We start from the raw sequence: 26,631 nt of genomic DNA on the forward strand, positions 1-26,631 counted from the left end.
CGCTCCCCCGAGAAGTCGTGAGAGCTAGTGCTGTGACGTTGAGCCCTTTGCCATTCAGTTGAGTCTGTGAAGCTCGAGTCCCTAGGACCCCGCAAGTTACAGAAGTCTTCCATTTCGTACCCGTGTGTAGTCCTTACAGTACACCTGAGCGTTCAAGCTCCTCGCCTGAGGGGGCAATGCCAGAAGACGCACGTTGCCATCTATTTTAGAAGACGTTTTAGAAACTGAAGCAAGCTGACAGGTTTTTATCACTGGGGGTGTGATAAATCTTCACGTTTGAACTCTTTTAGCCTTCAGTCCACTTGAAATCTCTGAGCATGCAAGGGGAGGCATGAGGCAGAAAACCAGAATCTCTCTGTGCTTTTTTTGGCTCTACCCTGCCCCGCTGAAGAAGTGTGGGTCTGTCATCTTCTTGCTTCTTCTTAGTGCTCTAAAAGCGGTGGAGGGCGGTTCTGTGTGGCCACAGCCAGCCACATGAGAGGAGGGCTTGCTACCCTGCCAGCTGCCAGCTTGAGGAGCATCCCGCGGCCATGAAAAAAGTCAAGCGTTCCCGCCCCACAGACCACGGACCGAGGCGGGCTTTTCTCTGGTGGAATCCGTGGTAGCTGATGTTCCAGTTTCAGGTTTTTATTGGCACCGTAAACAAACAAGTGCGAGAGCTGTCTGGGACGCTGTGGGCTCCAGCCGTTGCCGTTCAGATCCCATTTCGTCCTGTCCAGACCATTTCTCCGTGGCATGGCACATGGTAGAAGGAAATTCTTTTTGTGGAATTCAGTAATCTCCAGCGGCTAGTGTTACTCTCTCCAGCTCACACTGACCATGGACGCCCCATGACGATGAGGGGCACGTCATCGTCCCGCTGTGAAAATCCTTGTCTCTTGTTGCCCTAATCCTTTCCTGTAGGGAGTTTCTAGCAGCAGGCAGTCCCTTTTCTGTCAGGGAGGGAGAAATAATAAAGGCAGCTATTCTACTTGTACTGAATGTGAAGTGCTCACCAGTGTCATTAAATCCATAAATGGTGAGTCATGCTCATGGCACACCAGTCAGCCAGGAAGCAAGTGACAGGGCTGATGCTGTCCTTCCGGTAGCACTTGCGTAGACCCTCTCCTGGTTTGTGGGCACCAAGTGCCTGATTTCATTTTTAAGAACTTGAAGCTTTAATGAATGTCCTCAAGGTTGCCCAAGGAAACATTTAATCTGAAAAAGAGCTTGGTGGACGTCTGTCTGGAAGTCCTGCTTTCTTGTGGTTGCCAGAATGGACATTTTAGAAAAAGACAATCTTGCTTGTGGTGCTGCCAGATAGGTCTTTTTGTCATTGAGAGGGTGGCATTTGGAAGCTTCTGGAAGTCCATTTCACTACTGCTCATTTGAGGGTATGTGAGCGTTCAGTCTAGCATAGGTTATAGAAGGTGGCGAAACAAAGGAAGAAAACAATATTTCAGTACCTTGCTTTGTGGCTAGAATGCAAACATAGTGAAAAATCACAGGGTGTAATTTGTGTGGATGTCATTGGCCAACACCATTCATTTGAGCACCCGAGAACTAAAGGATTTTATGTAAGGTACTTCTCCCCCTTCCCCAAAGAGGCATTGGAGTGTGAAGAAAAGAATAATATAAATGCATGTCTGTGTGTATACCTCCTCACACACCTGGTAAAAGAAAAGTCAAAGTGGCTTAGAGAAGCAGTATTTAAAATAGTTGAGAACTTCTATAACTTGGAAATAAAGGAAAGCTTCTGAGGATGATTTGTGGGGGAAAAAGACTGAGCCTCAATTACAAGAATAAAGGCAACAGTGGAAGATATAAAAATGTTTATTGGCCTCCTAACTCTTTTCCCCTTTAAACACACACTTTAGACTTGGAATGGTGCTCTTTCAAAATAATACACGTTATGTAATCATGCACCAGATGGCTCTCAAGGAACAGGCTTTAGTGAGTCAAGTTCAGGCCCTTGTCTCAAAAGCTAACCGCCTCCATCAGGCACTCTACCTAAGGTCAAAGTGTCTTGTGATCAGAAAATTTCCACATAGACCTTTGCAATCATTGCCTTGTTCTTTCTTATCTTTCTCTTCATTCTGATGGTTTTTGTTTCCAATCTCTTGTTTCTTACCTTGTTAAGCACCTACAAAGACCTTGCAGGATTGGTCTGTCAGTCACCATTTGCACACATGGCTTGCCCAGCATTCTGATGGACCATTTGGGGGATGAAACACCTTTCCCTGGTGGGCCTTGTTCTGCTGACTCCTCTCTAGCAAACAGGGCACAAAGCATTCCTCAGAAACACAGATATGCTGTGAGATCACAGCAAACTTAGACGAGTGTAAAGAAAGGCTGTATTTAAAAACATAAGTTTCCTTTGAAGAGTGGTTTCCCGTATGTAGAGAACTGTGGGTTGCATCTGTAGGCTAGTGATCTGCAAACAGCTTCAGTTGCATATGTAATCATTGCAGGAGGGGGAGGAAATGCTGAGTTACTGATCCGTTCTCACTCTCCCTGCCAAAACCTTGAGACCCAACTTGATGGGGCCAATCAGAGATCTTTGTCTCTTGTTTCAGAATTTGGCTTTCAAGGACCTACAGTGGCAAAGACCCAGGAAGCGGGATTTCTGAATTGTAGGTCTCTGAAATTCTTGGCATAGGAAAAACAATAAAGTGAACATGAGAGTCTTAACTTTAACACCAAGAATAAAATTGCCACTACCGCCTAGTTTTTGTCTGGGAGTCAAAAGCATTGTAAATTGATTTTTATGCTATCCTTTTTGCCACCCGTGCTCTCTGCCACTGTGCCTGCCCCCTGCCCCCACTCCCCTCACCTGTTAATGTGCTTTGGAGTTCGTGTATCTTACATCAACCACGTGCCGTATACACTTCCTGTACAAAGGCGCTTGAAACAACATCTGTCATGACATCAAAGAAGGTGTTATTGCCAAGTGCAGCTGGAAGAGTTCTAATAACGAGATGGTTTTCAATGAGGTTATAATGAAAAGAAATCTGTGTGAAGTGTCTGAGCCTTTTTCTAGGAAAATGAAAACGTGTGCAGCTCTCCCCCTTTATAGTCTTCTTATATAAACATTGCTTTTGTGTGTGTTTAGTGCAAGCATTGCTCCAGGTGAGAAGCTTGAGAATGCATTTCTAGTTGTGAAAAGTACATTTTGTCTGGATGCCATGTTGGAGAGGCCCCATCGGCGAAGGTTGCTATGGTGTTGAAACCGCGCTCTTCAGGGGGGAAAGCCCATCTGATGAATGTGGTATTTGTAGATTCTGAACCAGCATGGGAATTCCTGATTGAGAGTCTAGAAAAAGTTATAATAAACTCATTATACAATTAAAAAGGAGAGGAGCTGCCCTCCAGAATGTAAATCCAAACCCAGAAAAGTGTTCAGTGAGCAAGAACAATACTCCGTAGGTTTTCAAATTGATGGGAGCTTTCCAACGGCAACTAATTTGTTCCAGCATTCAAGTGAGCATAATTAACAGAGACTTTCTTTCTTAGGCCGATTACCCTCCAAAAACCATGCCAACATTGTAACTGTAAGCAGTGAAAACCAATATTTATGAGGGGGATTGTGCAAGAGTTTGTGTGACAGATGGACATTTTATCACTGTTGATGTTTGGAATTCCCTTGAAAAGTAATGTAATATCTTGTTATTTATGAATGAATGAACAAATGATGGTGCTTTTGCTGCCTGGGTTTTCTTTAAAAAGAGGAATGTTAAATCTTTTTCTCTGTTAGCCCCTATTTCTTCATGTGAGGCACCCTCCTATATTCTGATGCAAACGCTGAAAAATCATAATTGTGTTTTTATTACAGATACAGATCCACGTGTTTTAGAAAAACAAGAATTACAGCAGCCAACCTATGTTGCCCTCAGTTACATTAATAGGTAAGCCGTTTTCAGAATTTATAGCGACTTCGTATTTTGGCTCTACCCTGCCGTATCTGCCACATGCTTATTTTTTGAATGTATCTTTTTAACAGAGTAGAAAAAATTGTTTGCTGTCTTAAAATATTTAACATGCACCTCTATACAGAATTTTCATGTTTCCCTGTGCATATGGCTGAAAACACAACGGATTTATAAGCTCATTCTAGAAGTATTTTGTATGCAGAGTTAGTATATGCTCTTTTGACTTCATAGGGAAGTTTGAGAGATTAATGGATTTATGTTTGAAACTTTAAATGCCTGGGGTGAAGAAGTATTTTATGAATTCAGAACATTGTTGGAATATCAGAATATATCAGGATATAACAAACTGAAATAATAACAGAAAGTTATTTAATAGCAGTTCATTTTTCGTAAAAAACATTCTTAGCAACCGACCCCATCTGGGCAGCATAACATGAGTTTTTACTGAAACTGAACGTGTGAGCATGACTTGAGGGAACACTTAGACCTTGATCTATCAGGTCTGAAAGAGGACTTGGTGTTTCAGCCAACTTTATTAAGGAGACCGTGATTTCTGGAGACAACCTAAAATAATGTATGTTAAGAAAACCCACACCCCCAAAGAGAAAAAGGCAAAGCAAAAGCAAGATTGTCTTTTAATGAGAATGAAAGACTCTGCTCATAATTCAGTGCATAAATTTCTATCAACTGTCCCTTTTTTATGAGGCAAAGATTGGTTTCTGTCTCTCTTGGTACCGGAACTGAGGTTCAGGGTCTGAAGTAGAAAACTGGGAATAAATTATCTGTACTGTTCTGTTTCAAGGCGTTTTGGGGGAAAACTTACTTAAATCTTTGGAGAGCTTTGAGTTGGAGTTGCCTTATTCCATTTGAAGTTCTTTTATAAGCATGTTTTTAAAATGATTCGTGAACATAAACCTCTATCTGCATATTGACTCTGGCTTTCCTGCTTCTCGGCCTTACCTGGAAGTGAGGTGAAGAATCTGCTGGGACTCCCTCCCCTCATTTTTAAAAACACTTGAAGTAGAACACCTTCAGAATCACTCTGATACACATAAAGGTGTACGTGCTTACCTGGATTTCTCAAAATACCTGTTCCCGGTGATAAATGTGGGTTTTGAAAAGTCCTTGATTATACATTAGAATTACGTGTATGTGATATGTTAATTAACCTACTGGATTATTACTGGGCAAGAGGATCAATAGGCTTATAGATTAACTATAAGTTAATAACTATAAGTTATAAGTGGCATCGAATAGAAATTTTTAGTAGTGCAGCTATTGTGTTTTGGGTAAAGTGCTACCTGTGTGTGTTCAAATTCCTGTAATACCAAACCTTAGTGTGCTAAGAATCTGACATTTGCACATTCGGTCATGTTCATAGTGCCAGCCATATAGGCAGCAGGGGTTCTGCTCACCAAAGAAATACTCTGCCAGGTGTGACATGGGACTATAAAAGAAGACAAAGAATAGGGACATGGGCCACACACAAAAAACCACCAGAGCACTTGAATCAAGTAGGATAATTGCATAAACTGTGCAGTGGGCTAAGCCTGAATCCCAGAGAATCTTGGTGAAGGAAAAACAACAATGCGAACATGCAGTTCTTAACTCTGAATTCACCACATCCCGGCCCAGATGACACAGAGTAGACCTTCAAGGGGATGGGTGGGCTTGCTGCTGGTCTTTAGGTGAAGAGAAGGATTCCATATGGAGACTTGCCACGTAACTAACAACCTTTCTCACTCGATCCATTTGTGGTTGATATTGCGTTGGTAATGTAGTACTTAACACGTGATAGGCACTCTGGGTATTGTAGGTGATGGATAAGCACCTAGGAAATGAGAGAGCTGAGCCATGGCTAGCTCTGAGGAGGAAGCTAAGTCTGGCCACAGGGAGAGAGAGGCTGAAAGGAGTCTTAGGTCCCTTAGACGTTGGAATTCACATGAAGGGAAACGTTGAAACTCATATGAAGCCCGTACAAGATTCGAGAAAAGAGTAGTAAGGGTTAGGGAACTGGAGAGACAGTCAGCCTGACAGCAATATCCTGAACACAGCAGAAAAGAGTACTAATAAAAATAAAGTTGAACAAATAAAAGATTTTTTTTTCCCCCCTCCAACCTCAGGGGAAAATAGTCTAATTTTGCTGAAGCAGTGAAGACGGAAAAAGAATATTTTTCTGGTCATGTATCTGTTTATACAACTCTAATGTACTTTTGGACATCTCAAAATTGAGATGAAACTTCCTTTGGCAAGAACATTGCCAAACACTGAAAGCAACAGAGTTTGGGTCCTTAAAATGGAGCTAACTTTTTGGATTCTAAAGAGAACTGAGTGGAAATTGGAGCCTTTATTTATACCTATTTAAAATTGCTTTACTCTCTTGAACACAATGTGTTGGACAAACCTTTAATTCCTTGAAAAGCGTGTCTGTTACAACACCTGAGCAAATTTTAAAATATAAATAGTTTAATGAGAATGAGAGAGAATGAATGAATTAAGGTTGTGGGAACAGTTTGGGGTGGGGGAGATGGATATGAACTTTAAGGATAGACTGCTCTGTTAATTTTGTGATATGAGGAACAATGATACCTCCATGTAATGGGAAATTTAATTACTGAGTCTGTATAATATTCATATACCTGGGAAGTATAAAGGTCAAGAGGAAAGACTACAAGATTTTGAATGAGAGAGACTATAGAAGAAATAATAGGGGCACCAGGGTGGCTTAGTCGGTTGAGTGTCTGTCTTCGGCTCAGGTCATGGAGTCTTGCGATTGAGCCCCGCATTGGGCTCCATGCTCAGCGGGGAGTCTGCTTCTCCCTGTCCCTTTGTCTCCTCCCCCTGCTCACTCAATGTTCTGTCTCTCTCTCCTCAAATAAAATCTTTAAAAAATATATTAGAGCAAACATAACACTTATGCTTTGAGCTCTGTGCTAAACATTTGTTTTTAAAGATTTTATTTATTTATTTAACAGAGAGAGAGAGAGAGAGAGAGAGAGCAAGCACAAGCAGGGGGAGTGGCAGAGAGGGAGGGAGAGGCAGGCTCCCCACTGAACAGGGAGCCCGATGCGGGGCTTGATCCCAGGACCCTGAGATCATGACCCAAGCCGAAGGCTAGGCAGAGGGGACACAAAGAGACCTAAAGATCAGAGTATATTGCCATGCTGTGTAGATAACTGGAGGGTAGCAACCTAATGAAATAGAAACAGTAGGAGACAGCGGGAGCTAAACCTGCCAGGAGAGAGGTGATTGGTAACTGCCAAACGATACATTGCAACCCCTAGAGCAATTTGAGTGTGGCAGGAACATCCTACTGGAGCAGGCCTCCATGGTCCTGGGGAGGGGCACTCTCCCATCAAAGGCGGAGCTCTCCAGCATGGGGCAGAAACTGTCTTCTACTCTGGTCTCACCAATAGGCAAGTGATTGGTGAGCTGCAGGGTGAAGTCAGGTGAGTCTCCATAAAAAGGCTGATGAGAAACCCTAGCCTGTACCTGGGGGTTTCCTTCAGGCTATTGTGATGTGGTTCAGGTCGCTGCCTGAGGGGACAGCGTATTAGTAATTTGTGACTTCCCCGATGGGTAACTGAGATAACCTAAAGACCCAGTAACCTACATGGCCTCGGCTGCAAGTTGTACTATCTTTGCTCCAAAACTGTTTTTCTTAATTTAGAAATTTCATTTTAATTTTAATTTTTCAACTACACATATCATTTTGGGGTAAGCTGTCAAGGCATAGCCTTCCTTGGCACAAATTGTTACCTTTCTTGCAGTCAATTCCTTGTCATTTACTACCTAATAAACATTTAATCTTTTCTCTCATCTGAACCACTGCTCTACTCGAATTCTCTTCATAAGACTATGCACACTGCCTCAGTAGTGGGTTTGACCTGCTCTGAAAATGGATTTTTAGTTAGCTTCGTGTTTGCCATTAAATAGCAAATTCTAAAATGGGTTTCCTAGAACAGCAATTCCAAGGGGTGTTTTCTTGTGTCTGGGTCTGTTTGTCTGTCTCTCTCACACACACCTCATTTACTCAGCAACGATTCTGTGGCCAATTAAGTTTGGGAAATTCTGATTTAAATAAAATGGGTTTCTTTACAGTAGCATTTATCAAGTCTTTTCCTTTGCTGCTATGCATTTTAAGTCTCTAAGAGAAAATATGTTTCTCTTAGGGACCTGATCCCAGAGCATTTTTTCTTGAAGCATCTGACTAGCATGCACCAGCAGGGGAGTGCTAGAATCCTATCACTTTCACCTAGATCCTCAACTTCCCCAAGGAACTCTGAAGCCTCAGGAAAGCTTGCTATTCTTTTTTGATTCAAAATTCAGAACACTACCTTTTTCCTCATGGTCAGCTGGGACAAAGAGAAAATTGTGCCCTTATATGATAACTCAGTCCACTTGTTTTGTGCCTCTTTTGTTGTTGTTTTTTTGGGGTTTTGTTGTTGTTTTTGAGAGTGAGGTGGAGAGGAGCAGGAAGAGAGAGAAAGAGGACCCTGAGATCATGACCTGAGCTGAAGATAGATATTTAACCACCTGAGCCACCCAGGTGTCCCTTCTTGCCTCATTTAGTAGTGATCCCTTGGGGAACCTGCGTGGCTCAGTTGGTTAGGGGTCTGCCTTTGGCTTGGGTCATGATCCCAGGGTCCTGGGATTGAGTTCTGTGTTGGACTCCGTGTTCAACGGGCATCTGCTTCTCTCTCCCTCTGCCCCTCCCCTTGTGAGTGCTCTCTCTTGCATGCTCTCTCTCTCAAAAAAATAAATAAAATCTTTAAAAAAAAAAATGATCCCTTTACTTCTCACAGCCTTCCCAGGTACCTAATTAGCTTCTATGAAATAAAACTTATTTTCTTGCTTAGAAACTCACAATTTATTCCCCCCATCTCCAATGTAATTCTCTTCTCTCTTTGAGAAATAGAATAATGCAGTGGTTATAAATTGGGAGGAGTGGGGCACTTGGTTGGCTTAGTCATTGGAGCCTGTGACCCTTGATCTTGGGGTTGTAAGTTCAAGCCTCATGTTGTGTGTAGAGATTACTTAATCTTTAAAAAATAATAATATGGGAGGAGTCAGATGACTTAGGTTTGGATCTTGTCTCTGCCATTCATGAGCTTTGTGAGCAAGTAGACAAGTCTCGGGCTCTGTTTGCTCCTCTTTAATGACACCTCTCTTATTTTGAGTGTTAATTCATGCACATAAGCACCTGCAACTGTGTCTGACATAGTGTTATATAGGCATAGGTCTTCGAATTATTTTTTTCATATTTTGCTCATGCAAGCACCCTTTTCTATCAAGTAAGTCAGTAATTAGAGGAAAAACTGCAGAGAGGAAGCATTGCTTTGGAGTGGGGCCAGAACAACTCTCACCAGGGAATAAGCTCCATGAGGGCAGGGACATTTTCTGTCTCCCACAACTGTGTCCCCAATCCCCAGAACAGTGTCTGGCACATGGTAGACTCTCAGTATTTATTGAATGAGTGAATGAAAGCATTGTGAATTTGTGTCTGAGTCCAAGAGTGAAGAAATAGATGATTCTAGGAACTCTCAGGACGCTTCTGTGAGAAATCAGGACCCTCTGGTATTCACTTGCATTGGGAGGGCTACATGATAAAAAATGGAATGTTGTACTTTTAGTCAGCATTTGTCTGGAATGCAGAGCTATTAAGATCTATTAAGTGGTGGCTATCGCTAGTTCCCTACCATAAACAACTGGACAAATTTATGAAATAATGGTTTGTCAGCTCTGGATAATTGGCAGTAAATACTGAGAGAAAGGAAACATGAGGTGACCCTCTGATCACTGGCTCACTTGGAGGACCATTTCCTTACCGCAGGAGTATGTTAGAACGTACACAGCACAGCAGTCCCACCATGCTCAGAAGACAGGTCAGTGGTGGGTGACTAGAGTTGGGGAATCTGTAGTACAGGGGGACTAGAGATGAGGGATCTGTGCAGAAGGGAAGCACAGAAGTCTGCATGAGGGTCCTTCTTGAGTCTCTGGCTCAGGGTGGGCTGCACATGTTTTTGCTGTAAGACTGAATCTTACCAAAGGGCAGCAAGTACATGGGTAAGAATGAAACCATGAGAGCAGAGGAAAGGTGGTGCTGGTAGGCACTGCATTCCAGCCCAGCCAGCATGCAAAAGACTGGTTAACCTCCTTTTAACTAACTCTGACTCTTTTAACTGAAATAATAGAAATAAGAACTTTGTCCTTAAGTGTAGCATGCTTTAGAACCACTCTAACAACACCTAAAACCAAGCCTCTGCACCATCTTCAGAGGAGACAAAGTTCTGAGGTGAGTCCCGACAATTTAGATATTCTTGGGAAACACTTTGGGCTTTTCACAGATTTGCCTAAGAAGTTATAAATCTAGATCTGTACACATTCAACACAATCAGCCTGAAATTGAACTGCCTGCTAGAACAAAAATCAGTAGTCTAAATAGGAATGAATCTTATGATGATGTCTAATATACAGTAAAAAATTACCAGACATGAAGGGCAGGAAAATCTTATCCTTACAATAAAGACCCTCCCTAACATCTGATATGGCCCAGATGTTAGTTTTAGGAAACAAAGACTTGAAAGCAATCATAAATGTGTTCAAGAACTCGAAGGAAAAGTACACTAAATAAGAGGTTGTTTTGAATGAAATAAAATCAGTCTGGATGCCTTTTTTTTTTTTTTTTTAATCCTCCTACCAGAGTATAAACTGCTTAATGAAAGCTTTCTTCCTTTTTCCCCACTTTTATTCCCACTCCAAAACCTCACCTAATTCCCCCAAACCATCATTCTGGCTGTTTCAGTTGGACTCGTTTTTGCCAGATTATAGTCCGTCGTAGCCTCATAAAAAAAAAAAAAAAAGCTGTAATTAGCTAAGTGTGCACTGACCTTCTATTTTATACAAACAAGACTGAAACGTTTTATTTATTTTTTACTCTAAAGGCAGTAGGTTTCATTTTTTTGGCTTTTTTAATGAAACCACCTGTTTGTAGTCTTCTGAGAGCAGTCTGTATTTATTACAAGACGTTCTTTCCTATTTCCCTCCTTTGTCCACCAGATCTGAAGTTCTCTGTGCCCCAGTCCTATACTGAAGTTTGTGACCTAATGTATGCCATAAACATGTTGCATACTGTTAGATCTCAAACACCAGACATCGTGCTATCATTTTCTTAACCTGTGTTTTTTATGAACATCAGTTGAAACAAAGCCAAGATGGCTGCCTGCCCGATTTTCCTTGTAATATCTCTAACCTGATTTGGCTTGCTCATTGTGTTTTGCAAAAACCATGCACTCTCAAGGGACACTCGAAAGCTGGAAAGAATCCTTATGTGACATTTTGGCTTGCTTCAGCAGAATTAGCCTGTGCTGCTGGCACAAAACACATGTTGAGAGAAGGGAGTCTTGGCAGAACTTGGTGATATGATTTGCTTGCTAGGCTCTGGGCTTCTTGCATAACTTCTTTGTTGTTCAGTTTGTTCTTAGGGCATCGGTGTTTGAAATCAGGTTGCTTATACAGCTCCCTATTAGGCCATTTTTTTAGTCTTTCTTGTGTCCACCATCAGTATTTATGACTGATCTTTTTTTTTTTTTTTAAATTCCAGTATAGTTAACACACAGTGTTATATTAGTGTCAGGTGTACAATGTAGTGATTCAACAATGGCATATAACACCCAGTGTTCATGACAAGTGCACTCTTAGTCCCCACCACCCACCTCCCCTCTGGTAACCATCAGTCCCCTATATTTAAGAATATGGTTTTTGTGGGGCACCTGGGTGGCTCAGTGGGTTAAGCCACTGCCTTCAGCTCAGGTCATGATCTCAGGGTCCTGGGATCGAGCCCCACATCAAGCTCTCTGCTCAGCAGGGAGCCCGATCCCCCCCACCCCCGCACTGCCGGCCTCTCTGTCTACTTCTGATCTCTCTCTCTCTCTCTCTCTCTCTCTGTCAAATAAATAAATAAATAAAATCTTAAAAAAAAAAAAAAAGAACATGGTTTTTGGTTTGTCCCATGTTCATTTGCTTCTTATATTTCACTTAGCATTATATCCTTTAGATCCATCCATGTTATTAGAAATGTCAAGATTTCATTCTTTTCATGGCTGAGTAATGTTCCATTGTGTGTGTGTGTGTGTGTACACACACATACCATTTTATCCACTCATCTGTCAGTGGACATTTGGGCTGCTTCCAGAATTTAGCTATTGTAAATAATGCTGCAGTAAACCTAGAGATGTATCTACCTTTTCAAATTAGCCTGATTTTTGTTTGTTTGTTTGTTTGTTTTGGCAAATACCCAGTAGTGGAATTACTGGATCATATGGTAATTCTATTTTACATTTTTTGCGGAACCTCTTTACTGTTTTCCAAATGGCTGCGCCAGTTTGCATTCCTATCAACAGTGCATGGTGGTTCCTTTTTCTCTACATCCTCCCCAACCCTTGTTGTTTCTTGTATTTTTTATTTTAGCCATTCTGACAGGCGTGAGGTGATAATCTATCTAAAAATCCTTCTAAAAAATTGTAGTTTTGCTTTGCGTATCCCTGATGATGAGTGATGTTGAGCATCTTCTGATGTGTCTGTTGGCCATTTTTGTGTTGTCTTTGGAGAAATGTCTGTTCTTCTGCTCTTTTTAGTTAGATTACTTCCAGTATTTCCAACTGGGACATTTCTGTGTTGGTCAGTGTCCAATGCTGCCTCTTAGCTCTCTCCCTGGCACTGTGTTCACCTTGAAACACCTAGTGGCTCAGACCTTCCTTTCTTGCCTCCCCATTTGGGCTGCTTGCCAGATACTGACTTTGAATTTATCGACCTAGATTAATTCCATTGTGCCATTGACCCTGCTCACGCATTATCTGCACTCAGTCTCAGATAAAACTAACAAGTGCCTCTCTACGCAGACTAGCTGCTGAGAGTCACTATAGAAAAGCACCTAGCAGTGGGACGCATCCCACCACAAACACGTCCTTTCCAACCTTAGCTGGGCCTGCAAGACTGTCCCATAATCCTTTTTCATCACACGTTAAAACTTTGCTAAACTTATCACCATCAATTTCAAGTGTACCCATTATACTCAAGTTCCCAAAGGAATTTCCGATCCCCTTAACAGTAGGTGTTTTCAGTTCCTGTACTGAGAAGATATAAAGACTGTTTCTCTGTCCACCCTCAATTTCCCTTTTCTTCATCTCCAAATTTATCTGGATCTTTCATCCACATTCTCTTCATTCCCTTTGTTCAAAGCCGGCACCACGGCTTATGCTGTACACCCATGTCTGAGCCTGGTGGGCTCAAAATCCCTCTCCTCTGGCTTCATTTTGTAAGAGCACATCTACCCAAAGGTCTTGTCTGTTCTAAGAATTCCCTGCCCATTTCCTCTTCATGGATAACTAGACACCTTCACGTACTTGGCCTACCTGCATTTGATGCCATTAGCTACTTTGTTTTCAGAAACCCTTTCTTCTCTTGTGCCCATTAACTTTTCCTGTCCTCGTTCTTCTCATACTTCTTTACACAAATGGGGGCTTCTCCCTAACTTGTCTTCCTAGCATTTTGCTTTTCTGTGTATATTCACTCCATTCCATGAGTGCCTCATTGGCGAGGACTCCCCAACCCGTAACCCTAGCTTTTCTCCAGTCTTTGTTTCTAACTGCTGTCTCCTTACTGGCACATGAATGTGCAGGATGGGCTCCACTCATCCACTGCCAGGTCCGTTATTTCACACCTGTCTCTGAAACTGATTCTCCTTTTTGGATTTACAGTGTTGTTTAGTGGTACTTATTCATTCATTAGTCTAGGAAACTTGGACTATCTGCTTGCCCTCTCTTTTCTTCCAATTTTCAAATAGCCAGGCACAAAGTTCGTAACGTTTGCACCCTAATCACCTCTTGAATGCTTCCCCTGCCCCTGTCTTTACTTGAACCTCTAACTTCCTGTTTTGGATTGTTTCTGTGGAATACCTGTCTCCCCCATGAAGAATATGAGCTCCATGTAGGCAAGAACCTTGTCTGTCTTGGTCATCACTATATCCTTAGCTTCTAGAACATTGCCTGTTATATATAGGTTTTCAATAACTATGTTTTGAAGAAATGTGCAAATAATAATCACAGTTGTCTGTGTGTGTATATATGTGTGTATATTGTGTTGCCCTCCCATTATGTGTTTTACTCGTCTTCCTAATTCCTGCCTCTTCACACCTGACTATATGTCAAGTACTTGAAATAAGGGACTGTTGTGCATAGTGGCAAATCTTAACAGAAGGGATGACCTTGGAGATTCTCCCCCCGCCCCCCATACACATTTACAAAATGACTCAAGGCGCTATACCTCTCTTACTTCATTTGGAAATTCAGATCGCTGGCAGTAATCTACTTGATTTATCGTTTTCCCCTTATGTGCAGCACCTCGGAGTTAATTAGGAAGGCCATGAATCTTCCCTCCATAGCTCTAGCACACTCCCATTTGTGGGATACTCTCATATTGCTGAGACTGTTGATTTGGGACTCAAGTTGAAACATTACTTAATTTTCTCACATTGAGGTTCGTTATGCTGAGCCTAAAGACTAGTCTTGCCTTTGAAGGCCCCTTCACTGGCAAGCTTTAAAATAGCCCTGTGTTCCCAGTTTCTAAATAACTTGTTCTCATTTCCGCCACCATAGCCAAGACCTTGGCCGCTGGCTCAGAGTAGTGCAGCGAGGTCAGCCTCATGTCCCCAGAAAGACCTCTCCCTCCTCAGCCACAGTGTAGACTCTCACCTCTGGTCTTTGTGTAGGTTGTTTCCAACAATAGCAACATGGACTTAGGACAGCCATACAGCTATGTCATCCCAAGCAACATAGGACCATTCAACCTGAACAGATGAGGAGTCCAGTCATAAGAAAGCATTCACCTTAATTAGAAGACCAATGCTACATTTTTTGGGAAATTGTCATGCAAAGGAAGAATGAAATGTGTAATACAGAAAACTATTTTTTCTCCTCACTTTCAATACAGAGTAGCTTCTGCTGAGCACCTACTCTGCGAGCCACTGGGCAGTGTGCTTGGCTATGTCCTCTGTAATCTCATAGTGACCTTATGTCACAGGTCTTTGCTCCCTTGTACACCTGATCAATTCCCAAGAAGGCAATGGAAGAAGGCAATTAACCTTTTTAATGCCTTGGACCTCTTTGGAGAGCTGGTAAAGCCTATGGACAGTTTCCCAAAATATTGTTAAATTCTTAAACCAGACTACATAGGATTATGAAGAAAATGATTTATATTAAAATGTGCTCATCAAAATACTAAAATTACACATTTGTGGTGTGGTAATATATGCTGCTTTTTAAAGAAAGCCTAAGTGCTGGGTTCATAGCCTCCACAACTTCAAATTAGTGATGAGTATAAATATTTACAGACATCTGTTACAATTATACTCTATCAAATTATCTGTGACTTCTGTGGATGCAAAGTCATAGGTACGGTGAAAATACGGTGACTGGTTGTCTAGACTCGTTATTGAAAAGAATGCTATGTTTCAGTTAGAGTTTCAGTTTAGAGGTTCCTGTAGGTAAAAATGTCAGTTGTCTTTTGAATCCAAGGTCACAGATTTCCTAAATCCTACCAATGGCCCATATGGGTCCACAGACCCCAGGTTAAGAACACCTCTTTTAGGTGTCACAGTTAAGTAGCTTTTAGAGGTGGGCTCAAACATATGCAACTCCAAGGTCTTTGCTTTTTCTTGTGTGTCCTAGTAACTTCTCCTCCTCTTGCTCTGCTTCCCATTAAAATTGAACATACTTTACGTGTCATCAGGCTGCTCTGTGTGGAGTAGGTGGCAAAAGCAAATCCTAAAAATTAATTGGTATATAACAACCCCTTTTATTTTACAAAGGACTTCACAAATATTTCCAAGTATGCTGGTTTCTTATGAAATCACACATTTTCTCCATTGAGCCATGATTCTACTATAAAAGATTGCGCTTACCTCATTTTTGTCAAGGATCAGACAAACTCAGTGACTTAATAACCAAGTTCGCACACAGCTAGTAAATAGCAGACTTGGGACTTGAACTCCCAAATCTTTTTGTCGTACAGCCCTCTTGTCCTTTGGGATTGCCCAGACTCTAAGGTAAAAACAAGTCGGGATTTCTCTCAAAGTCGTGCACAATCCAGGCATGTCCAGGAGGAGGGCAATGTCTCCTAATCTCCACCTCCATCATCTCTCACACATTGCCATTAGTTAATTAATTAATTAAGTAATGTGTTATGTTAGTCACCATACAGTACATCATTAGTTTTTGATGTAGAGTTCCATGATTTGTTGTTTGCGTATAACACCCAGTGCTCCATGCAGTATGTGCCCTCCTTAATACCCTTCACCAGGCTCACCCATCCCCTCATCCCCCCTTCCCTTCTAAAACCCTCAGGTTGTTTCTCAGAGTCCAGAGTCCCTCATGGTTCGTCTCGCATTCCGATTTCCTCTCCTTCATTTTTCCCTTTTCCTAATGTCCTCCATGCTGTTCCTTATCCTCCAAATAAGTGAAGCCATATGATAATTGACTTTCTCTGCTTATTTCACTAAACATAATCTCCTCCGGTCCCGTCCATGTTGATGCAAAGTTGGGTATTCATCCTTTCTGATGACTGAATAATATTCCATTGTATATATGGATCACATCTTCTTTATCCATTCTTCTGTTGAAGGACGGCTCTTTTCACAGTTTGACCATTGTGAACATTGCTGCTATGAACATTGGGGTGCATCCGTATCTTCAGGGTAACTACCCAGTAGTGCAATTGTTGGGTCATAGGGAAGCTCTATTTTTAATTTTTTGAGGAACCTCCACACTTTTTTCCAAAGTGGCTATACCAACTTGCATTCCCACCCACAGTGTAAGAGGATTCCCCTTTTTCCACATCCTCTCCAACACTTGTTGTTTACTGTCTTGTTAATTTTGGCCATTCTAACTGGTATCAGATGGTATCCCAATGTGGTTTTGATTTGAATCTCCCTGATGGCTAATGATGATGAACATTTTTTCATGTGTCTGTTAGCCATTTGTCTGTCTTCTTTGGAGAAGTGTCTGTTGATGTCTTCTGCCCATTTTTTTTTTTAAGATTTTATTTATTTATTTGACAGAGATCACAAGTAGGCAGAGAGAGAGAGAGAGAGAGGTGGAAGCAGGCTCTCTGCTGAGCAGGGAGCCAGATGTGGGCCTCGATCCCAGGACCCTGAGATCATGACCTGAGCCAAAGGCAGAGGCTTTAACCCATTGAGCCACCCAGGTGCCCCTCTTCTGCCCATTTTTGATGTGGTTATCTGTTTTGTGTGTGTTGAGTTTGAGGAGTTCTTTATAGTTCTTTGATACTAGCCCTTTGTCATCGTGTCATTTGCGAATATCTTCTCCCATTCTGTGGGTTGCCTCTTTGTTTTGTTGACTGTTTCCTTTGCTGTGTGGAAGCTTTTGATCTTGATGAAGTACCAAAAGTTCATTTTCACTATTGTTTCCTTCGCCTTTGGAGACATGTCTTGAAAGAAGTTGCTGTGCCCAATGTCGTAGAGGTTTCTGCCTGTGTTCTCTAGGATTTTGATGGAGTCCTGTCTCATTGAGGTCTTTCATCCATTTTGAGTTTATCTTTGTGTGTGCACACATTGCCTTTAAAAACCTACCACTCAGAATTTGCGCACGTAGACTTCTCTAATCAGATATGCAAACCAGATGGAGTTACCAGACTTGAATAATTTAAGTGCTAGCTTGTATTTTATGTCCTTGTCTTCCTTTGCTGATAAAAACCAAACAACAGGTGAGGAACGTTTTTCATTCCACCCTAAGCAGGTGATCATTTAGTCCCTGATCACTGCACTCATGTCATTCCTGTCCCGGGGCTTTTCCCCCTGGCCTGATGCGAGTTAGTGCATTTTCCTTGACCATCAATCCACTCTATGCTGTTGCTAAGACCATAAACGTGTGATATTCGACAAGGAGAAGGATTTGCAGAAAAGCCTTCCCAGGCTTCCACCTTCTGTGATCGCTGAAATTTCTGCAGAGATTTAGGTGACGATGTGCGCCTATGTAATTTACAGATGGCGGGGCTAGTGTAAAATCCGTTCTTGCCAACTGCCTCTTTCCTCTAACGAGATAGGATTTGGCATGCTGAGGCCAGAGATTCCATCTGGCTTTTGGAGCAGTACCTGGCTTCTCGGCAGTGTCTGTGGACATCTTTTCTTGCCTGTGACTGACTTAGCCAACTCCATCTTTCTTTACAGGGTGAGAGGGTTGAGCAAACAGTTAGAGCTCTTCTCTGGAAAACTCGGCATCACCTTGGTAACTTCTGTGTTTGCCTTTTTTCTATCAGATACTTCCCAAGTTTGCCGTTTGCCCAGATGAAGGTTAGCAGAAAGTGGTGCCCTAGTCTTTAAACCTAGAGAACGTGCTATGGCACTTTTAGGCAGGTGCGGCAGCCACAGAGGCCTCTGCCCTACAGACTTTAAGGAAATATAGAATCCATTATTGGTGCAAACTTGATTTATTTTTTTTCATTTTCAATACTGGGACAGATTAATTGGAAGCAGCTAAGCTGCAAGGTGTGCTTAGACTTGTTCTGCATTGTGCCCATACAGACGTTTGCTCCTTATTGCCTGTTTTATTGTGCTGTTCAGGACCAAGCAGATTCAGTGATGGACAAATCTCTTGGGCCAAACAAGTATGATGAAAAGCTGGTTTCCATATTACATTAATCTTTGCTAGACAGCAGCCATGTTTTTGAAAACTCAAAGCCAGAATGTTTTTAAGAATAATGTACACTATGCCCTTAATTCTTTACCCCTTAAAAAAATTCTTTTCCTGGACTTTAGCACAGATTTCTCTAGGGCTACAGTATCAAGGTCTTGTTTTTTAGATTTTTAAGGGGCATGAATGTATTTGTTTATAATATCAAATCTTAATTCAGAGTGGAAAAGCCCTTCAATTTCTAATTCCTGAAGTTGCCCAACATCCCAGTAGCCCCTAAAAGATGTTGAATATAAAAATACCAGATCTTGGGGCGCCTGGGTGGCTCAGTGGGTTAAAGCCTCTGCCTTGGCTCAGGTCATGATCTCAGGGTCCTGGGATCGAGTCCCGCATCGGGCTCTCTGCTCAGCAGAGAGCCTGCTTCCCTCTCTCTCTCTCTCTGCCTGCCTCTCTGTCTACTTGTGATCTCTCTCTCTCTCTGTCAAATAAATAAATAAATAAAATCTTTAAAAAAAAAAAAATACCAGATCTTGGCCCTGGAATTCTGCCTGCTATAAGTCTCTCTCTCTCTCTTTTTTTTCTTCCCAACATCAAAATAACAGAGCTTTACCTGTGGCTGTCGTCTCTCCCATCTGTGGATAAGTTTATTATGTGACTGTAAATTAAAGGTCTCATTCTATTGTAAGATAATACTGTTTTGGCAAAGCAAGTTAATTAGGGTTTCAGATGATCTTCTGTTTTGATTTCTACTTGTCTTGTTTTTTCTGCTCAGCATGTCTTTGAGATTTTGGGTGACTGGGTGGCTCAGTCCATTGAGCAACTGCCTTCAGCTCAAGTCATGATCCCAGTGTCCTGGGATCAACTCCTGCATCAGGCTCCCTGCTCAGTGGAGAGCCTGCTTCTCCTCCTTCTACTGCTCCCCTTGCCCCTCCCCTAGCCCCTGCTTGCACTCTGTGTCTCTCTTAAATAAAATCTTTAAAACACAAAACAAATCATGTTCCTGAGATTGATCCATATTACTGGATGTATTAGTACAAGTTTTGGTTTTGCTCATTGCTTAGTACCCCGTCATATGACTTACCAAATTTATTTTTCCATTCTTCTGTTGATGGTCTTCGCTATCATAAGGAGCATGAATGTTCTGACCAGTCTTTCGTGTTTCTCGATGTGTTTCTCGATGTGTTACTAGAACAGGAATTGCTGAAGCATGCTGTAGTGTGTATTTATTTAGCTGTCGTTTTAGAAAGCTGTTGAACTCTCCTGCAGGTGAGGTAGGAGACTTCAGTTGCTTTGCATACCCTCCAATACTCTGTGTTGTCAGTTACTCCACGTCTAGTATTCTGGTGGTTGTATAGTTGTACTTAGAGTAATTTCTTTTCAATCCATCGTACCTCTATTTTTGCTCTATAAAAACACTAAAAGAATAAAAAACTAAAATAACGCTTAGATTTCATGAAGAAATACAGTGCTTTTGAGTTTATTCACATGTTTAAAATGAACTATTTATAAAATTTTGTTTTATCATTTGTTTTTTCTAGATTGCTTGATTTTTTTAAACCCTTGCTAATCTGAACCCACAAATATGGATGATAAAAAGAGGAACTGATGTCTTCTTACGAAGAAAAGTGTGACTCTGTTGAATCCCTCCCATTAATCACCCTAAGGAATGGGCAGTCAGAAACCTGGGATGTCCCTGTATTCTCTATTCTCCTCTGCACCCAAGCAGAGGGTGTCCTGAGCCATTCCCGCCTATGCTTCAGGGAGGGATGAGCAGACAGGGTGCAGATGTGCCTGTCAGATGGGCCTGTCGCAACTACACTCCTGCCCTCCCAGATGCCCTTGTATGCGTGTGTGGACCATGGCCCAGAGCTAGCCAAAGGATGCCACAGCTCTGTCCGAGTTTTCTTTTCAAAAAATGAAAACAGCTTTTTTTCTTTTTCCTTTTTCTTTTTCATTTTTTTTTAAAGGAAAAAAAGCAATGTGCCTCAGTATGAATACCTATGTAATAAAAATCTAAAGTGCATGGAATGGACAACTCCAAAATCCAGAATCATAGTTATCCCTGAGGACAGAAGTATCGTGGGAAGGAATAGAGACAGGGCTCACCTAGTTGTTAGCATTTTCTTTCTTTCTTTCTTTCTTTCTTTCTTTCTTTCTTTCTTTCTTTCTTTCTTTCTTTCTTTCTTTTTTCTTAAAGACTTTATTTGCGAGACAGACGGGGAAAGAGTGTATACACATAAAGTGTGGAGGGGCAGAGGGAGACACACAGACTCCTCGCTGAGCAGGGAACACTATGTGAGGCTCGATCCCAGGACCTCGAGATCATGACCTGAGCCGAAGGCAGATGCTTAATCGACTGAGCCACCCAGGCGCCCTGGCATTTTATTTATTAAGCTGGGGTGAGTTTACATGTTTTTGTGGCAACGTTCTTCAGACCATTTTGAAATCCTAAATGTTGCAAATAGTTCATTCTCATTATGTATGTATCAATGTCATGTATGAAAGAAATGGAAATCACCTCTATTTCTGCCCCTATGCAAAGGAAATACCACTTTTAACATTTTGGCCTATGTTCTTCCAAGATTTTGTATTCTGTTCTCTCTATATATAATATATATATGTTTATTAACGTAAATAATTCCATAGTGAAATTTGTTCATATAGAAAGAGACAGAAAAAATATATATAAATGAGCTATACTCTATATTCCATTTTTATACTTTCCTTTTTTTAAACAAATTTCATTGTGGAACTATTTATACATTCATAAATACAGCTATATTATCATTTTAATGGGTACATATTAGCCTATGTATGGGTTTACTATAAGTTTCTTGAACCCTTTCTTGGTGAACCTTTAGGTAGTTAAAAAAAAAAAAATCATTACTTTGTAAACAGTGTAACACTGAACAGCTGTATTTATATCTTGTGAACACTAGTCCAGTTAATCCTTTAGGATAAATTTCCAAGGGGGGTTGCTGAGTCTAAAGATGGACACACCTGAGATTTTAGAATATTTCACCAAAACATCCTCCAGAAATATGTTTCAGTGTAGAATGTATAGGTGTCTGTTTTGCCCTTTCTTACCTACAGTGAGGATTAGGATTTTTTAGGATTTTTTTTTTTTTTTTAAAGTAATGTCTATACCCAACATGGAGCTCCGACTCCTAACCCAAGATCAAGCGTCCCATGCTTTACTGACTAAGCCAGCCAGGTGCCTCTAGGATTTTTCTGAATTTTTCCCAGCTTGAAAAACTTAAACAATAACCAAAGTACATATCTCATTGTTACAGTTTTCATCCATTTGATTTGCTATCTTATCAATGTATTTTTCTCTTTACAGAAGTAATATCAGTGTGGAAATTTGGTAAAAATGATGAAAATACTTAAGTTTTTCCACCCAGAGTTAATCATGGTTAGTATTTATGGGTATTTTCTTCTAGGTTTTCTCTTTTTTTTTCTTGTGCATATTCTTTCAGAATCCTACCATACATAGAATTTTGTCATCTGCTTTTCTTAAGTATATTGTGAGCATTTTTTGCCTCTAAATATATATTTTTTAAGATTATATTTATTTATTTGGCAGAGAGAGACGATGAGAGAGGGAACACAAGCAGAGGGAGTGGGAGTGGGAGAAGCAGGCTTCCCGCTGAGTAGGGAGCCTGATGTGGGGCTCTATCCCAGCACCCTGGGATCATGACCGGAGCTGAAGGCAGACGTTTAACGACTGAGCCGCCCAGCACCCCCAAATATTTTTTTAAATAATCATTTGGCTGCATTAATTCCTGGAACTTAACCATTTCCCATCGGTCATGGGAAAGTTCTCTATTTTTCACTGTTACAAAGAATGCCATGATACCCTCTGACATGTTTCTAGAACGGAGATTCAGGGTGTAGAGACTTCACCGCTGATAGATTGTCACATTATTTCTATAAAGAGTGGTAATCAGTTTTCATTCTTACCAGCAGTGAATGAGAATATTGTTTCAGTGTTTCCTTGCTGGCATTAAGGATGACCATTTTTAAAACTTTGCCAATTTAATATTAAGGAAAATGTCGGTACATAATGCTTGTGAATGACCAGTGTGATGAATCTCTTTTCTTAATGTAAACAGGGCCATGACCTAGAACAGGGCCAGTAGATCTTTTCAACAACACATAAAGGAAGGCTATAACTTCCAAGCTGTCTTCTGGAATTCCTTTCAAAAGGGTACTGAATATGAGACCCAGATAGAAGCCAAAATTTATGCCCCAGTCCCTGTAGAACAATGATGAAATCATTTATATAAAATTATAGGGTCCATTGCTTGAGACTGAATGTCTAAACATTTGAATGATTCCCAAGGAATCAAAGATCATCTTGCACTCAGATATGTTCCTTCCTTTCCACCATTTGCATCATTCTGTGAAAATCACAAAGGCCCTGGACAAGGAGGGAACCAGATGTAAGGGGGTGGAAAAAGAGAAGGTGTGTTGGCTGATTTCTGCTCCCATCTCTTTTTCAGCAGCTACTCCCTCCAGCCCTACAGCTTCCCTTCCATCCTCCCCACATGTGCAGAAGTCTAAGGTGAGAGACTATTAGGAAATGGTAATTGGGCCTTTTCCAATCCCTTGGCTTCTTCAGGTAGACCCGGATTAGCCCCGTTCTTAGGCCTGCAAGATCCATACCATCTTGCAGTCAACCTGGATGTCCCTTCCGTTTTCTTTCTTTTGGTTTTTGGTCTGAACTTAAGCAGCTGGGTGGTGAAGCCACTCTCCTCTTTGTTGCTTACACTGCTGCTTCGCAAGTTACCAGCTCGGCATCCCAGACCTCTAACGGAATTAAAGCAGTGGAAGGAACATTCTAAGCAGGGGACCACTGGAAGGTCAGACAGGATTATCCTTTGAGAGTTTCCTAAGAATTTTATTTATCCAAAAGGTTCAACCGATATGAAAGCATGAAAATAAACCTGCCTTCCCCACCAGAGATCTGGCCACCAGTAAAGATTGTGGCCCCCCTGTTATCCTGCTTCTCTGTATTACAGGGGCTCCACAAAGGGATAATGCCATGTATGGGCTTCGTCTCATTCCAGGCATGGCCGCATTCCATACACTAGCACCAGTGGTGTCCTTTGCCTTCCAGGGTTCCCCCCGCCCGCACAAGCACGACTGTGTCCAGGGTCAACCTCGAACGATGTTTTTCTCACTTGTGACAGGAATAGAATTTCGCATCTCACTCTCCACCTCCGTTCATCGCCAAACCACTGCAATTCCCTCGTCACCGCTTCAATCTGCACAAAGTGAGGTTTCATTACTATATTTGCAATAAAAATACCATAAATCACAAAAGGCTGGTGTAAGACAGAGCGGGTGGGGATAAAAGAAAAACAGTGCTCTTCCCAAGTTAAACTCCAGCCTAGCATCTGTGCGAGGCACCTTCTCGGAAGAACCTGGCCTTGAGCTAGCAGGAACCTCACCTGGCCGTGTGGACCTGCCGAATGCATTGTGCAGTGTTAATGTGTCGAATACTGCTTCTTTTTTTGTTGTTTTGTTTTAAAGTTTTTTATTATTATTATTATTTTTTTAATTTGGCAGACAGAGACCACAAGTAGGCAGAGAGGCAGGCAGAGAGAGAGAGGAGGAAGCAGGCTCCCCGCTGAGCAGAGAGCCTGATGCGGGGCTCAATCCCAGGACCCTGAGTTCATGACCCAAGCCGAAGGCAGAGGCTTTAACCCACTGAGCCACCCAGGTGCCCCAAATACTGCTTCTTTTAGCAAATCTTCCAGCACTGAAAAGTGCCTCCAGTGTTTCCTGATTACATTTCCGTGTTTTGTAATAGCAGGGAGAGGAGGATTCTGATACTTCCAGTAGCTCTCCGATGGAACGTTCGTGACAAAATACAGAAACACATGGGTCTAAGTGATATGTCGCTTGACAGTATTTTTCTGTCTCGTTTTTGTGTGCACAGTGGCCGGATTGGTCATGTGGTTTTATTCATGCAGTCATATCTTTACCCCCTGCCTCCCGACTTGTTCTAGGGGATGGGACAAGACGCACTTTAAAAGTTAAATTCAAACAAGATGTGCGGAATGACTTTCTTTTAGGGATAAGGTAGGAATGCCTTCTAGTCGAGAAGGATTTATGATTTTTGGCTTTGTTTTTCTCTTTCGTTTTTCATCAGGCTTGAGCACATTAGATTTTGGTAGGTCTAAAGATTTATAAAATACAGGGCTCTTGTCAGGACTAAAGATCAAGAAGGGTTAGTCAGCACTCAACTGAGTATACTCCAGCATACCTGCCCAAAAGACGTATTGCACAGAAATATAAATTGTTTAAACAGGGAGACATTCGCCAGTCTTCATCATGTAGTCAGATTTGGGGAAGTTTAAAGAGGCTGGGATCTGTAGCCCTTATTCATCTGAAATAGTAATTTTGAGACGTCAGAAGAGTTTTGAGTGATGGACTTGATGTGTGTTCAGTATCAGCCATAAGGAGGACTTATTTATGCTGTGGGAGACAACCTGACTGCAACAATGAACACGTTCCAATCTATGTTATTTTAGACTCTACATAGAGAATGGATGCATTTTTCATTAGCCGCTTGACTTTTTGTAGGCTTATTTGTGTTATAAAAAAAATCATGGAACAAAGTTATCTTGGGTGTACAATGACTTGAAAAAAATAAGAAATGCAACATTTTGGTACTGTCAGAGTTATGCTCTTTGCTTAGATTTCACGCTGAAGAACAATATGTACATATTTTAACCTTTGAGTCCGTGAAATGTGCAGTGTCAGTGTCTATAAATGAAACCCTGTAGCTGTCACAGCTGTCTTGACTTCTGAAAAATCTGCAGCACGTTGCTAGTCATTCTCATGCTGATAATGTTAGAAAAAAGAAACACATGCGAACATACTCGCACACTCAGTCACAGATAGCACGACAGATTCCAGACCACAAGATAGATAGAATAGGACTGTCTCCATCTCTCTCTCTCTCTCTCTCTCTCTCTCTGATTTTTCTTAAAATTAGCTTGGGCATTTTAGCTACTGTTTTAAAGGACTAACAGATTAATGAGTTACTATCATTGGCACCTGCTCTGATTCAACCAACCATCGATAAGATTCACAACCACCAGAGTGGGTTGGTTCCTTTTCTCTGGATTCCTTAGTCATCTCTCCTGCTTGACTCCTTCCTAAAACAAACAACTTTATATATACTCTGTGGACCACAAAAAAAGGTGTTTTGTTTTTTTCTGAAGTAAGGAAATCCTGAGGTACCCTTTAAAGATGGCGGCCTGGTAGTGGATTATTTGTATTCTCCAATTTTAGCACAGTATTTTGGTGTTCCTTTTGATTTTGAGTCTCAATCTAATTTTATAGATGTCTGTGTAAAATTTTAATTGTGACATACATTTAACTGTGTCTTTTCATGAAGATTTTCCATGTTGCCACATCTTCAAAATTACCGTTTGTAAAATGACCACATAATATTCCTTCTGTAAGATCAAGTTCACAAAAACAGGGACTCCATAATGTCAGATGACAGCTTATAAACTTTCATTATTAAAAAAAATACATAAAGTTCCTTTATTGTGGATTACACCGAAGCAAGCCGTGGTTGTAGCTTCTTAACATGCCAGTAGCTTTTTCCTTTTAGATTATTTTCATAAGACTTTTTCTCAGAAGTGGATGCTATTTTACCAGTGAGTCTCCAACTTCTGCCACAACATACATATTGGGTGATTATATTCATTACACATTCCCAAGGGATACAGATTTCTACTAAATCCCAAAGCATTTGGAGGCCAAGGAGTCTAGGGGAAGCGCTGGAGAAATTGACAATCGCCATCAGTATATTACAGGCCCCTAAGTAACCAGTTCATATGTTGGCGTTTTCGTCCTCCGTAAGAAATGGTGTTAGGATAAGAGGAAATACTGCTCACGTACAGTTAACCACAAGTCTACCTCAGTTTGTTTACAGTGGAGTCATTTACAAATTTCAGTATATGTGTTTTAACCTGTGCAATTATTTATGGTGA

General features: G+C 41.3%; 1 protein-coding gene across 1 annotated transcript in view; it reads left to right on the top strand.

Moving 5' to 3' along the window:
- The window catches only part of JAZF1 (JAZF zinc finger 1), a 315,462-nt gene that overhangs the window by 174,688 nt on the left and 114,143 nt on the right, over positions 1–26,631 (top strand). The window contains exon 2 of the mRNA XM_046020335.1: positions 3,812–3,884. Coding sequence (XP_045876291.1) covers positions 3,812–3,884 — 73 coding nt within the window. The remainder of the gene's footprint in view (positions 1–3,811; positions 3,885–26,631) is intronic.

The sequence above is a fragment of the Meles meles genome, chromosome 10 (assembly GCF_922984935.1).
Source record: "Meles meles chromosome 10, mMelMel3.1 paternal haplotype, whole genome shotgun sequence".
Classification (NCBI taxonomy): Eukaryota; Metazoa; Chordata; class Mammalia; order Carnivora; family Mustelidae; genus Meles; species Meles meles.